Source organism: Pagrus major, chromosome 11 (assembly GCF_040436345.1).
Source record: "Pagrus major chromosome 11, Pma_NU_1.0".
In the NCBI taxonomy this organism is placed as follows: Eukaryota; Metazoa; Chordata; class Actinopteri; order Spariformes; family Sparidae; genus Pagrus; species Pagrus major.
In genome coordinates, this window is record NC_133225.1 from 23,741,808 (window position 1) to 23,756,070 (window position 14,263).

Here is a 14,263-nt window from a genome sequence, read left to right on the forward strand (position 1 = left end):
GGAGAGTTCACCTTCCACCACATCTCCTTGTTTATCCCGGAGAATAATCACCCTCATGCATCAGATCTGTCGCGCATTGCTTCACACGCTCTCCTCCGCCTCTATTCAAGGCTTAAAAAGCCAACTTTGTGTTATTATTTTTCCCCAAGAAAGACGCGCAGAAAAGGTCTTACCTGAGGCTGTGCTGTGTGTGAGATCCCTGTGCAGCGCGCAGGCTGAGCAGCTCCGGACTGTGCGCGCTGAGGAGGCAGAGGAGACGCTGCTGCCGGTAGATGGGGGGCTGTTCCTCTGTTTCTGAGCTTACACTTCGAGTTCGAGCGTCAATTAAAACACAAGACATTTAAATATTCCTCTCCCGTATGCAGGCAGCCCCCAACGCAGCGCACAGGAAACGCACAGAATATGGGGGAGCCATGAGCCAATGGCCTACCCAGCACGTAGGTTATAATGTGTGATGTTGTGGCGAATTAAATGATGAAAACTACAGAGTTTGGAGGCGCAGAACGGTGAACGACCACCTCTAGATGCAGGAATATTTCATTAGAATAAGATGTTTTATTCTATTTAAAAGCCGCGTCATCTTTTGGGCTCATGCGTAATGTATGAATCCAGACCCTAAAGTTTTATTTAACCCCAAAAGACGAGCAAACCGTTTAAGTTAAAGGCGGTTTCAAGCTCTTAAAAATTATAATCACTAAATTTGCAATCACTAATCGCACATGCACGAGTTGATGATGTATGAGATTCAAGTGATTACAGCTGGAGTTTACCTGCTGGTTTGTGTGGATTAATAAACAGAGTAGATCAATCAAACATATGACTAAGATGCACAGCACAGCGACACAAAGCCTGCTGGGAAAAATAAAATAAATTATGGTTTTATTGAGACCAAAATCTAATTCATTTTTACAATTAAAGTGCAAAATCATGTCTGATTTTGACGTCTTTTAATCACGTGGACATGATCATCTAAACCAATAAGAGAAGACCATCAATTATTCTTCAGCTCCAGCATCATTACACCAGCACAGATATTGATAAAAAAAGGCCTTTATTTAGCAATAATCCAAAGATCTCGTTTATTTTTCTATTATTCCACAACTTATATTGAATTTGTCCTCCAAAAATAGCAGAAATATGGAAATAATTTCATCGCTGGGTTCATATTTCACTTCCCCTCAACTGTATATCTCTCTAAGTCTCACCTGGAGAATACAGCTGACAGCCTTCATATGAATTCAGTGCAGCACTGAGTGTGTTTAGCCAGGAACCATTCACAACACACACTTGGCCTCATGTTGCAACATCTAATGAATAAAGAAATGCAGTTGATGAAAGATTAAGCACTATTTAATAATGTCAAGTTTTTAGTAAATATTAATATTGTTTATGCTTTGAAGACGGTTCGATTGTGCCCCGGCCTCTTAACAAGACAGCATTTTCTCAATTTAAAACAAATATTCATCACCTTATTATATAATGTTCCTTTTTTTTTTCATTTGTATTGGTGTTACTGCCTCGTGCATTATTGGATTATTACTCATCTGATGACAAGATATTAAATAATAACGACACTGATAAAAGAATATAAAACAGTTTAAAGAGCATGGTGCCTCCGCTTGAATTTGACTATTTTCTGTTAAAAACAGGAAGTCTACTCACACCGGCCACTTGGAGGATGACACACTGAGGTGTAGATGGATTTAAATTGACAATAAAGTGAATGGGATATTGTGTTGAGTGAGCAAAGGGTGGCAATTAATTACACCTCTGCACTGCCTGCATAAATGATCATGTGCCATACTGCTAACAGTCATTTTGCTTTGCTGCTTCCGCCTGGGCTGACATCACAATGTATCTCATCAATAATGCAACAGCACTGAGATCCATTTCACTGTGTACCACGACGTGTACCGTGCACACAGCGTTCTCCGAGCATGATACCCAGACAGGCTCTGCAGCCGGCGTGCTCGGTTCAACAGTGCAGCCACAGACACAGCATCTATCCGGGGATGCTCCCCTGGCTGCCTGGCTCCTAGGGCATGGTGGTTAGATTACCACACATCCAGGGTTCATCTGGAGTTATCATTTCTGGGTCACCTCAAGTGACACTCAGTCTCGCAGAGGGAGCTCTCAAAGCATGGCCAGAAAAGGAAGCGAAAGGAGAGGTGGAGGCGAGGAGGCAAGGAGTCAAAGGGAGGCGAGAGGAGGGAGGAGGCGGGCGGCGGTAAGGAAGGAAGGCTCTCCCAGGATCCACCGTGGTGCAGGGAACCACGGGCTAAACACTGACAGGATGAAGGAGAGGAGTGGGAAGGGAGAGGGGGGTTTGAGGAGAAGGAGGAGGAGGAGGAGGAACAGAGGGAGGAGTGAAGTACTGTAAAGCTGTATCCCAGTCACATGTATCCCAGTCACATGAGCCAGGGTGGGTGTGTGAGACATCCTGGAAATATTTACAAACACACAGTGGACATGGCTTCATCATTTTTGGAGGAAATATCAAAATACATATAAAGATGGGTGAAATATGAGCGCAGCAACTAGAATTAAAATGTCTAACAGTGATTTAGAATAATACTGATGGACAGGAATAAGCCTATAAATAGATTTTTGAGGCGCCTCAATCCTCATGTATCCTGTTTTTCATTTCCATCCTTATTTTCTCTCTCCAGGTCTTTTTCTCCCTCACTTTTTCCCCTCTCCTCCTCCAACTCCCCGCTTCTTCTTCTTCTTCCTCCACTTTCTCTTTTCTGCCTCTTCCAACCAACCCCCCTCCCTTCACCCCCCCCCCCACACCCACCAACCCCCCCCCACCCCCTCCACCCCTCCTTCGATCTCCTCCCTGCTCTGCTCTGCTGGAGCTCAAATCACAACCCCGGTCCCTGGCAGATGGAGGATAGGAGAGAGAAGCTCTTAACTAGCCAGCCTGAGCCTCTGCTCTCTGCACACCAACTGCTGCCTGCCTCCCCTCCCTGCCTCCAGAACGGCTCCAACAGCACAACGCCACCTCCACCCACCACCCCCCTCCATCTCCTCTGGGGACAGAGTATCCTCCTGGGGAATGGTGCGCATATTAGTCCATATCTGGCCACACTAGAAAGGACATGGAAACATAATAGATGGATGTTCTTTATCGCTATATAACCTTACGGGGCAAGGCGGCTTTTTTTTTTGAGGAGACACGGTAGTTTAGGTGACGCTTGGATTAATATTGTCAAACACTCTCTTTCTTCCTACTTAAGCCTTTCATTGAAGACAGGAGAGAACACAATAAAGAAGAGGTTAGATAGTGAAACAGCTTCAAAAAAAAAAAAAGGCAATTACATCACTTGTCTTTTAAGTGTATGACTGCAAAGAGTCAAAACCAGGAGGGAAATAAACAGGCCAAAGTGCTCCTCGGGCACTTAGGTGCCTGTGACTGCCCCTGACTCTCCTTTTATCTGGGCTCATCTGGCCGCTACGACTTGCCCTGGCATGAGCCTGACCACCAGTTGCGGTCTGAGGGAGAAACTGCTCCACTGTGCTATTTGCAGCCCTGTCTGTCCAAAGGAATCTGGTGCCCTGACTGTCACTCAGTGGCCATGTGTGTTTTTTATCACTAATTCTACCACAGGGATCGGGTTGTCCATATGACCACTGTGGAGGCTGCTGCCCCGAGGCGAGCTGACATTGTCTGTGTAGAGCGACCAGACGTTGATGTAGGGGCTGCTCAAATGCTGCTTGAATATCAAGACGGGCGTGCACGTCTCGGCACGTGCACGCACGCACAAAGCAGTGCCCGGCCAATTGCTGAGACTGATGTTCCTTTCAGCCATCATACGGCTGACACTCAAGTTGTTTTTTTTCCCCGCCAAGCCTATGTCAGTTCCTGGCTGGTCTGGCCAACAGTGATGGAGACACTGTAACTGACTGTGGTTGGGTCCACTGGCCGCAGGGCTGCTGCGCTTGTTTGAGATGGAGGGGAGGGGAGGGAAGGGGGGTTGAGGGAGGAGGGGCTGCTTGGCCTGTCAACTGGTTGTGACTAGAGCCTGTCTGGTCACAGATCCAAACTGGACAGCTCTCTCTTTCTCTGCGGCTAGTGCCACCGTCCTGCAGAAAGGCACACGGTATAGAGCTGCCACTCTGCTCCAGCACAGCATATGCTCCAGCTGAAGGTCAGAGATGTTCAGTCCAAAACGCCTGAAATAAACACCTCACATGTCTGCTCGGCTGTTCTAACTTGGGAGCACATCTGCACTGAGGGGATATGACCATGTGTGTGTGTGTGCGTGTGTGTGTGTGTGTGCTTACATATCTGCTTATATTGAGAAATAAAACTTTAAATTTCTTCATTTTTCATCATTCTGCTGGTGTTGCATAATACAGGCAAATTCAACAAAATGAATTCATGAGTGAGTGAGGTTGACTGAGGCATTTTCCGGGTGAGGTTATAAGCTTGTCAGATAAAATCAAATTTGATAAATTAATCAAAGACTGGGTATCACAAACAATTTATCTGCAAGACAAGAATCAGGGAACAAAACTGGTCTGATCAGACTTTTTGTTAAATGCTCTCACTGTGTAAAAAGTGATGTCATACTCAAGGGCACAAGAGAAGAAAATGTACTAAGACTGTTTCTTTACGTATATTAAAGGGGCTCTATGTAGTTTTGGAGAAGAAATTCAAACTCAGAATTGTAATATTTGCAATATTAATGAGGTAATAATACAAACTCAGGAATATTTATTTTTTCCATTTTTGAATAAACAAGCTGTTGTCAGAGGGAAATAAGGTTTAGAGCTACAAAGGTGGCAGGGTCCGCCACATATAAACAAGATTAAACAGTATAAAATTGTGTTGTTTGCAAGAAAAATGTATTTTTGAGTCTCATTCCCAACTCATCAAATGATGACGCTCTGGGATGGCTGCTGACCCATCATCCAAAAGCTTTCCAAAAATTGTGAATGAGACTCAAAAATCAACATGTCTTACAAACAGCCCCTTTAAGGTCAGTTTCTTTATTCAGTCATGAAAACAAAGACAGTTTGTTTATTTCAGCATTAAAAAAAACAGTCAATGAAGATCTTTCTCTCCTGATTAAAATTTCTACAGAATGCACCTTTAACATGATGATCAACTGGATGTCTGTGGTTCGATTTTCTAGTAAATTTCTCCATAAATCTGTCGAAGAGATTTGCTTGCTGTTTGTGTCTCAGTCACCAACTGCTCGACAAGAACATGATAAGAAAAAAAAAAAAAAAAATCAAACTGTGCCATCACTGGATTGGGAAGACGTGGAGGGATGAGGCAGACATGAAAGTTGGCCTATTTCATGGTCAGGCTGCGGGACCGCCGAGGCCCTGAATGGCAATGCATCTACTTTAATGTGACAGACAAGTCCCTAGGCAAAACCCGCAGAGCCGCGGCAGGCAAGCGGGCCCAGGTACTTGATGAGTGTGACACCTTCACCGTCCCGCTGCAGAAATGTTGCTGCCGCACGCTCCGCTGCCTCGGTTTAGAATAACACCAAATAAATTCGCCTCTCATCCCGCCTGACGACGCGTCCCCGAGAACCTGTCCTCCCCAGCACTGTTGGGATCATGAATCTCCTTGTAGCCGCTCACAGGGCTTTGCTCCGATCACTAAGCACTTGCCTTTGGGACCCACCTGCCGAGGAGAAATTGTGGCCGCGCCAGTAGGCGGCTGCAGCAGGATTCCGCGGCAGACACATCCTCTCATCCCGACGCTGTTTGCCCAATCAGGCGGAGACAGGAGAGTGTGTGTGGCAGGTTCACAGCCAGCGCCCGGAGGCATCGCGCTGCCTACCCACATGCACTCACAAATCACAAATCAAGTGCCACATCTTTCCTCAACATCTCTTGCACGCACAGGTAGTGCTGCATGAGCACTTGACCTTACCTTGTACTATTACTGTGGGCTACAGAGCGGTGTTTAGTGCAACCTTTATTCTATATTGGCCTATTAGGAGCCACAGGGCGTTCTGACGGAGTAAGCCTGCCTATGCATGTGTGCGTCTAAGCCTGAGCTGATCTATTGCAGTGCTGGGATGAGAGGGCCCAGGAGTTCATTAGGCTGCAGCTCAGGAGAGCAGCCGCGGGGAGCTTCGCCGTAGCCAAGTGTTGCCAGGAGGCTGAGCTGCGAGTCCGGTGGGGAGGAGTGCTGTTGATGTCCATGGCATGTTTGTTAACAGCCTGATTCCATCAAGTGGTGTAAAAGCAGAGCAGCCAAGTGTAAGGGCTGACCCTTGGCCCCTGCCTATTTTTAACAACACAGCGTTTCAGTCAAAGGTAGACAGTTCAGTCGAGCACTTGCGGAGTGTAAATGATGCTAATATTCATGCAGCCGTACATTTGGGAGGGAAAATAACAAGAGATGCAAAGCAAAAGAGCACAAGACTCCATCTCACTATCTGCGGTTACTTTCGCTTATATGCCCTTTATCTTCAGGGCGAAGATCTAAAATGCTCTCTCAGTTTTCATCTCCATACTCCCACAACCCTTGTAAATGCATCAGAGGAGCGGAATACCACAAAATATTAAATACTCCTAAAGAGCAGCGAAAAAATGAAGCTCAAGGCAGTTCATTGGACATCGGAGGGGAAAAAAAACATGTCAGGAAAACACAGCAAAACCAAAATGTGATGAAAGACTATTTTACATGAGGTTCTAGTGAACAAATCCTTTTCTCCTACTTGGCTGTCTTATGAGAATGAAAACAATCCTGAGAATAGTTGTGATTCATTGCAGGAAGGTATTGCACAGACACTACCCATATTTCATCATTTCGTACACTGCTAAAAAATGACTCTCAAGTGGTCCAAATAACGACAGGCAGAAGATAAGCAAAGCCTGACGCTGGGTTCCATTCTTCACAGGCATTTTACCTTCGTCATGTCAGGCTTAAACATAAAACAGAGAATTAAATCTCTTCTTCATCGCAGGGTCCTTCACGTTGACTTGGCCATATGGACACTGGAGGAAAAAAATGAAATAATTAAATGGTGCTAAACGGCTGCATGTGGAGCAGAACTTCAGTCACACAGAGAACAAGACGTGGACATGTGTACAGGGCAACGCGCGCCAGAGGAGCGGAGCTTAAAAAGGACACAGGAGAGGACAGACTGGGACGGGATCAGGCACGGCGGGACGGAAGATGACACAATCTGGATGGCATACTGTAGGATAGGAAGTGGACGCTGTGTCGCCAGGACACAACAAAAGTGAAGTGTTTCCCAAAGTATCTGAAGTCTAATCTGATCCTGGAACCCATTCTGCATCTATATCTACCCTCGTTTACAGTGTTTACAAAAGTGGCTGCAACTTTGAGGATGAGTTCACCCAAAAATGAAAATCCAGTCATTATCTACTCACCCCCGTGCTGATGGAAAGTCTGGTGAGGCTTTGTGGTCCACAAAAAAAGTTTTTGCCGCTTCACAGCAAAACACTGCGCAGCATTTTCCTAAATATGTGAACTAGATGGGGGCTTGCTCCAACACTGTTTGCTTCACTTCACCTGACTTTCCTTTGGCTTAAGGGGAGGTAGATAAGGACTGCATTTATATTTTTGAGTGAACTTATCCCTGAAGATGTAAAAAACTAAAGATCGATTCAACTTCAAAAAGGTCAGAAGCAAAGTCTGAGCACCTGTAGGATTAACCGTAAACTAGATTAGCTTTCTTCTCCATTGATCTTTAAATCAGTCTAATATAATGTAATATTAAAACAAGTAATTCTATCTGTGACTATACATGGTGTTTATGTCAACATAAGCGACGCTTATAAATCAAGCCCACCAAACCCTCATACTAATAACAGATCCATATCTGAGCCCTTAATAGGTCAAATTGGTAATAGCTACAAAAGGAAACCAAAAGTCTAGGCTGTGTAAAACAAATAAAAACAGAATGCAATCACCTGAAAACAAACTGTGTTAATAAACAACAGTTTGACAAAGTGTTCCTGAGCCCATGTAGTAGCGTCCTTTCTACAGTCACGTGTTTCACAAAGTGGTGAACCTCGCCCCATCCTCGCTTGTGAACAACCGAGCCATTCGAGGATGCCCCTTTCATACCCATCATGCTATCACCTGTTACCAATAAACCTGTTTACCTGTGGAATGATCCAAACAGGTGGTTTTGGTGCAGTTCAGCATAAACTGTATTTGCAAAAAAACATTTAAATCGATGATGCAAAACATTAAAAACCTGGTCTTTAGACTGTTTTTTCAATTAATGATGACATTTAGTTTTCATAAAGTTTTATGTGGCGTTTTGGGAATTGGGGTTGAACAGATCTTCCACTGAACTTTATTATCAATCTGATCCTGTATTTTAATTGAACCCTTACTTGTTTGTGTGACCTTTGAGTAAACAAGCTACTACATTGGCCATAAAAAAAAAAAAAACTTTTGTTGATTTTTCAGCTTCCAGATTGCTGTTTTCTCTTTGTTCTAGTTGTGTTGCTTTGTGAGAGAAGGTGTTATAAAACTGCCAATTTTGTTAACATGGTGTTAATACATGGTGTAATTTTACACCTGCATGAACAGGTGTAATTCAGTCTCTTACGGAACAGGAACTTACGAATCATCACCTCAAACTTTGAAGCTTTTTCATAATTTGTGTTATGGGCAACATCTGCCATCAGCAGCAGGTGAATCAACCAACGTGAGTTTAGCTTCTTACATCCACCCAATAATATGCATCATAGAGGATGCACCAAGGCAAAAGCTAAGTATTACTGAACAATAAGGCACATTGTCATTTCATTTGTTTAAGCTAAAAGCATACAGTGAAATTAGCCCTATTACTTAATTAAATTAATTTACCATCCCCTTTTCAGCACCATGGACAGCTGATGTGGAGATGTTCGTAACTGCTGGGCACATAATCTTGTTTTAATGTGTTGTTTCAGGCAAGAAGCGCCTAACAGAGGACAAGAACATTTGTCCAAGCCCTCTGTTAATACTGTCTTAAGTATTAATTATCATTCTGAAGCAGGACGCAGAACAGAAAAGAACTGGAGAGGACGGGACAGGAAAAAACTCAACAGACAAGGTCGGATGAAAAACAAAAACATGCACGACAACAAAATAGAGTTAACTGGAAAAAAAACACAGCCTGGCACAACAGAAAAACAAAGAGCTTACATGTCTGCATGCACTGCCACAGCATTTCCCTCTCTGAAGGTGGGCATACTCTGTGAACACCTTGTACCCACTGGAAGGGTCGACATACATCTGCTTCTTTGCCTGAACATAATGAAGATATTATTATTTAATTAGCATGACATACAAACACGTATGCTGGTGTGTGACCCCCGCATACATAACCATATACAGTGCATATACACACCCAAGCAGACAGATACACGCGAGCATAATACTGAATATGAACGTATACATAGAGACAGATTGCTTTGGGTCAAGGAGAAGAGGAAATGGATGACCTCTAAGCATAGAAACAGATGTAAGACGGTCTACCTCTTATGATGTTACTAATTAATTAGTGCTGTCCTTTTCTGTGCAATTTAGTAGGTTAGAATCTGCATTGATTAATCAACTGGTAGCGCTGTGATAAGTTTTAGTTTTCACTGTGTATTTGTAAGACGCTTAAAAAACATATTTTAGACACAATCGTTTTTTTCTTTTATTTTGACTCGTTGTTCATCGTTCACACAAACACCTTCTGCACGAGAAAAACACTGAACTCCCGTGCCATCCCCGAGGAAGTTAGAAAATGTCATCTCTCAGTCTGTTTCAAAATGAGAGCCCACTAGTTGGTGAGCTTTGACAGGCCACAAAGGGAAAAAGGCCCCGGGCCTTTCGGTGACACGGCCTGTCATTTCACATGGCATTGCAGGGGCACATAGTGAAGCTGGCATAGCTGGGCCCCCTCTGTATTGTGCTTTTCCCACCCAGGCCCTACCGCTCTCCTCAGGTCGCGGCCAACTTGCCTCAATTTCATCCACACTCAGAAGCACAATATTTACAACAGATACGCCTAAAGGCACGCGCCCGACTCCTAGTCACTACTGTCATCAGCACACAGAGCTCACCGGCTCTGTTTGATGGAAGAGCAAGTAAGATTTGGTGAATGTGATGGATCTGACAACGGCAACTGTCACCACTACTTATTTGACATGGTCTGTAGATAAAGCACTGTATGTCTCTGAGTAAAATTAGAAGAAAACTGTTTCAAAAATCTTCCTAAAATATCTTCAGGCTACCATTTGACAGCTTTTTTTGCAACACATATGCCTCATCTACCCACAGTCTCTCTGATACTGACTGTTAGTAATTAAAGTTACAGTAAAATTTCAGTCTGCAAAGGACCCACAGGGACCCTTGCCCTAGGGACAGGCAGGCTCTGGAGATGCACCACAGCTGCTACGATGATACTCTGACTGACATTAGCTTCAATAAACAATGGTCTTACTGGTCCGGTATTATCTGTACTGATGATAATTGGCTTATTGTGGAATCGACATTGACACCGGGAGTGTTTTCCGTCGCTAGATATGTAAATGTAAATATGGTGGTCTTTAAAGAGGCTCTGTGGAACTTCTGTGATGTGCTGGAAGCCGGGCGTTAGTTTAATGTTTCTAAACTAACGTTAGCTACTGTTGCTCTCCGTTAGCGGAGCAGAGAGAGGCACTGAGACGAGGCACTCGAGAACGGGCATAAATGAACATCCTTTGGAATGTTGCAGAAAATCCAACCCGAGTCCTTCACAAAGAAAACCACAGTCCAGCAGCATTAAACAAATCGTCCACAGGCTGGTATCGGCAAGCGAGAGAGACGGAGAAGACCTAATTTTTCACGTCATGTTACAATCCGCTCACATGTGGCCAATAAAAAAGTGATTAATACATGAAAATTGCAGCAAAGTGTTACATAGAGGCCCTTTAAAAAACACTTTATTACCTCAGTCATGATGATCCTGATTTCTACTAAGATCCTCAAAAATCACACATTAATAGTATATAAAAGAGCTGCACGATTGGTCGATTAGTCGATCAGTTGACTATTTTGATAATCGATTCATTGTTCATTGTCATTTTTCAAGCAAAAATGTGCGACACTTGCAGGTTCCTGCTCAGTTAAAGTAAAGATTTGCTTCTTTTCTTTGTCATTTATGACAGTAAATGAAGAGTGTTTGGGTTTTTTGGACGAAAGAAGCAATGTGAAGACGTCACTTTTGGTTCTGAGAAATTGCAATGAACATTTTCCACAATTGTTTGGCATTTTATAGACCAAACAATTAATTGTGAAGATTAAAGGCAGATTAATTGATAATGAAAATAAATTACTAATTGCAGCCATTACATTAATATATAATATATAAAAATACATCACATTGGTAAATGTGGTAAAGAAAATATTAAATATTGTATTAGGGCTAAAAATCTTTCCAACTGACCTCACACACAGTGAATTTGATTTGGTAAAACAGTTTTCCATTGTAGCACAATTGTTCTGTACTTTTTTGTAATTTTAATCACTAATGGCAGAATGCATCTGTATTATTGTGTTCATATAGTTTAAAGGTGCAATATGTCACAATCTTAGTTTAAACTAACTAAAATAATCAACAGAATACAAAGAAATAAAAGTTTTGACATATTGACGTCTATGTACGGTGTTGCAAAGATTAATTCTGAAGCCCGGGTCTGTCTTGGTCCAAAGCTCCTGTGCTAAAGGTGTAAACACCGTCACTTCCCCCGGCGCTCCGAGCTCCCTGTCCGGACCACTATGGACCAAGCCCCCAGGAGGAGCGCCAGGCTCTGAAGCCAGTTTTCGCAGTGGCCAAACTGTGTAATTACCTCATCACGTGCACTGCAGCCCAAAATGACTTTTCCCCATAAGCTAACACTGTGAAAGAAGCGTCTGTAATACGACAGTTAATTTTTATGAGCGTCACAACCCCCGCATCGTAATTTGAGCCATTCGGTCCAATAACATTTGGAAAGTCTAGAAGAGCCACACGATTAAATGATTTTATCCCCATTCAAGTTAGCCGGGCGCTAACCAGGAAGGTAGCTCGCTCGGTCACCATAAGTATCTAGTGCACGCGCTTTGTGGGCCCCCCCGTTCTTACATATTGCACCTTTAACTGTGCTCATTAATATAAACAGTTTAAAACTAAGTGCATTCACTCAATTACTTATAAAGTTACAATTTAATTTATACTCAGCTTCTAGTACATTTAATTCCAGAGAGAAATCTCATGTTATGAATATTAAATATTTGCAGATGTTACATACAAAGATATGAGCGTGTCGCCTAACAGTGAGATTAGCAGGACCATTAAAATGCTGTTCACATGTTAACCAGCCTAAATAATTAACTCAGCATTACATTAAATCTTGAATATATAATAATTAGCATGTGTAAAAGTAGTTAACTTACATACATTTGACTGATACTTCCACTTCAGTAATACACTGAATGATTTTTGCTGTTGTTGTGCATATACACACTTTTAATGTGAGGCTGTGAAGTGCTCCCCCTCCACTGCACTTATGTAATTCACCTCAACATAACGACCAGCCCATCAACATGCTGGAACGCCTGGCTCTAATTAATCATGCGTAATTGCGGTAATCAAACCGAACAACACGGCATGATTGGATTTCAAGTCTCTGCAGTGATCGCTCTCACCTCACACGCCTCTGTGTGCGCTGTGTGGATGCTGAGCTCCTCCTCTGTGAACTCTCCCGCAGCCTGCTCGTCTCCTCCCGCCGCGCTGCCGCCGCCGCCGCCGCTCGTCACCACGTCACTCCTGTCTGCATTGATCTGCGAGCTGCCTCCGCTCGCTGTCCACTTTTCTTCCGAGAGCTTCGGTATCGACATTGTTACAAGTCGTTTATTAAACTGTACATGCAGGAGAATCAATCTGCTGACAAATGCTTTACCCGGGTAACTCTGGTGAAACATGCTCCTGTGAAACTTCTGTGTCTGGGTGAGAAACGGGGGGAAGTTGAACTACTTGGATATCGTTTCTTCCTTCCTGGCTACTGTGTGCACAGATAAATCAAACCATCTCTTAATTAAACAGTGACGGGTGATTATCATCACTACTATCATTAGTTCTTATCAAAGATCGTCTATGGTACATGTTTACTTTTTGCCTGCACAGATATGTGTTGCACTTCCTCCTTCGCCAGACACACTGGTGCCATGTGACCACCTCGTCACACTGGCCCACTGGCGCACACAGCGCCCCTGCTGTTACACTGCAGCCACCAGGAGTCCCTGGAGGTATGAGGACATCTGCTCTTGACTGATATCTACACTTTACTGACATGTACACTTTGCTGAAGGATACATGGCAAAAAATAAAAATAAAAAATACAAATCACAAATCCACATCTAATTTATCAGATTCATTTGATCTTGAATTATAGTTCACATTGTTGTGTAAATGTCTTTATGCCTGTATAATAACGTGTCTGTCCTTGTGAAGCACTTCGGTGCCAAACCTGTTAACTTTTCAAGTGTTACATAAATAAAATCAAGTTGAAACTCATTTTGCCTTCCGTCTTCATTTCTTTTGTGGAGCAACTTCTGTGTTTGAAAGGTGCTGTGTAACAAAAACGTATTACGTAAGAAATACTTGACCACTAGATACTGATCAGAGAAAATCTAACATTTTCATTTCCATATTTGCATAAAGCATGCAATGCTTTCCTCTAAAAGGAATCCTGCACCAGTTTCATACTAATTAAAGTAACAGTTCACCAGATTGAGAAATACACATCTTACATGCAGACATTATTGGTTTTCTCACGATGTGATATATACAAATATATATACCAAGTAATGACCTTATTTTATCAAATCTGATTTAAACCTGGTGCAATGAGGATATCTACTCTTGACTAATATCTACACTTAATGAAGGATACATGGCAACAACAAAAAATCACAAATCCACAGGAAATAATCATCTCAGAGTCATTATCACTGCATTTATTATATCTTCTTCATCAGATTCATTTGGTTTTGAATTATAATTGACAGTGTTTTGTTTTTATTTTGCTGTATTTCTTTAACATTCGTCATGCACCTTCATGTTTTTATGCTTGCCTGGTTAAACCTGCTTGGTTTTTGTTGCCTTACTATACACATATATGTTTTTATGCGTCTATACATATGTCTGTCTTTGTGAAGCTCTTTGGTGCAAAACCTGTGCTATATAAGTGCTATATAAATGAAATAAACTTGAAACTTATTTTGCTTAAGTTTGTGGAGCAATTTGTGACGTCT

At 42.7% G+C, this 14,263-nt stretch overlaps 1 protein-coding gene across 1 annotated transcript; it reads right to left on the reverse strand.

Annotated features, from left to right (window-relative positions):
* Nucleotides 1–4,759: 4,759 nt before the first annotated feature.
* Nucleotides 4,760–13,063, reverse strand: c11h1orf53 (chromosome 11 C1orf53 homolog). The gene is made up of 3 exons (XM_073476822.1): nucleotides 12,656–13,063; nucleotides 9,143–9,244; nucleotides 4,760–6,969 (listed from the first exon to the last, which is right to left on the reverse strand). Exons 1-3 carry the CDS (start codon nucleotides 12,929–12,931, stop codon nucleotides 6,898–6,900), a joined length of 450 nt encoding a protein of 149 aa, XP_073332923.1. The 5' UTR covers nucleotides 12,932–13,063; the 3' UTR covers nucleotides 4,760–6,897.
* Nucleotides 13,064–14,263: the final 1,200 nt, after the last annotated feature.

Coding starts and splice junctions, on each gene's coding strand:
- c11h1orf53 (XM_073476822.1), bottom strand. CDS start 12,931: ATGTTTCACCAGAGTTACCCGGGTAAAGCATTTGTCAGCAGATTGATT. Junction 9,245..12,655: donor CGCACACAGAGGCGTGTGAG/GTGAGAGCGATC, acceptor CATTATGTTCAG/GCAAAGAAGCAGATGTATGT. Junction 6,970..9,142: donor GTGGCAGTGCATGCAGACAT/GTAAGCTCTTTG, acceptor TTTTTCCTCCAG/TGTCCATATGGCCAAGTCAA.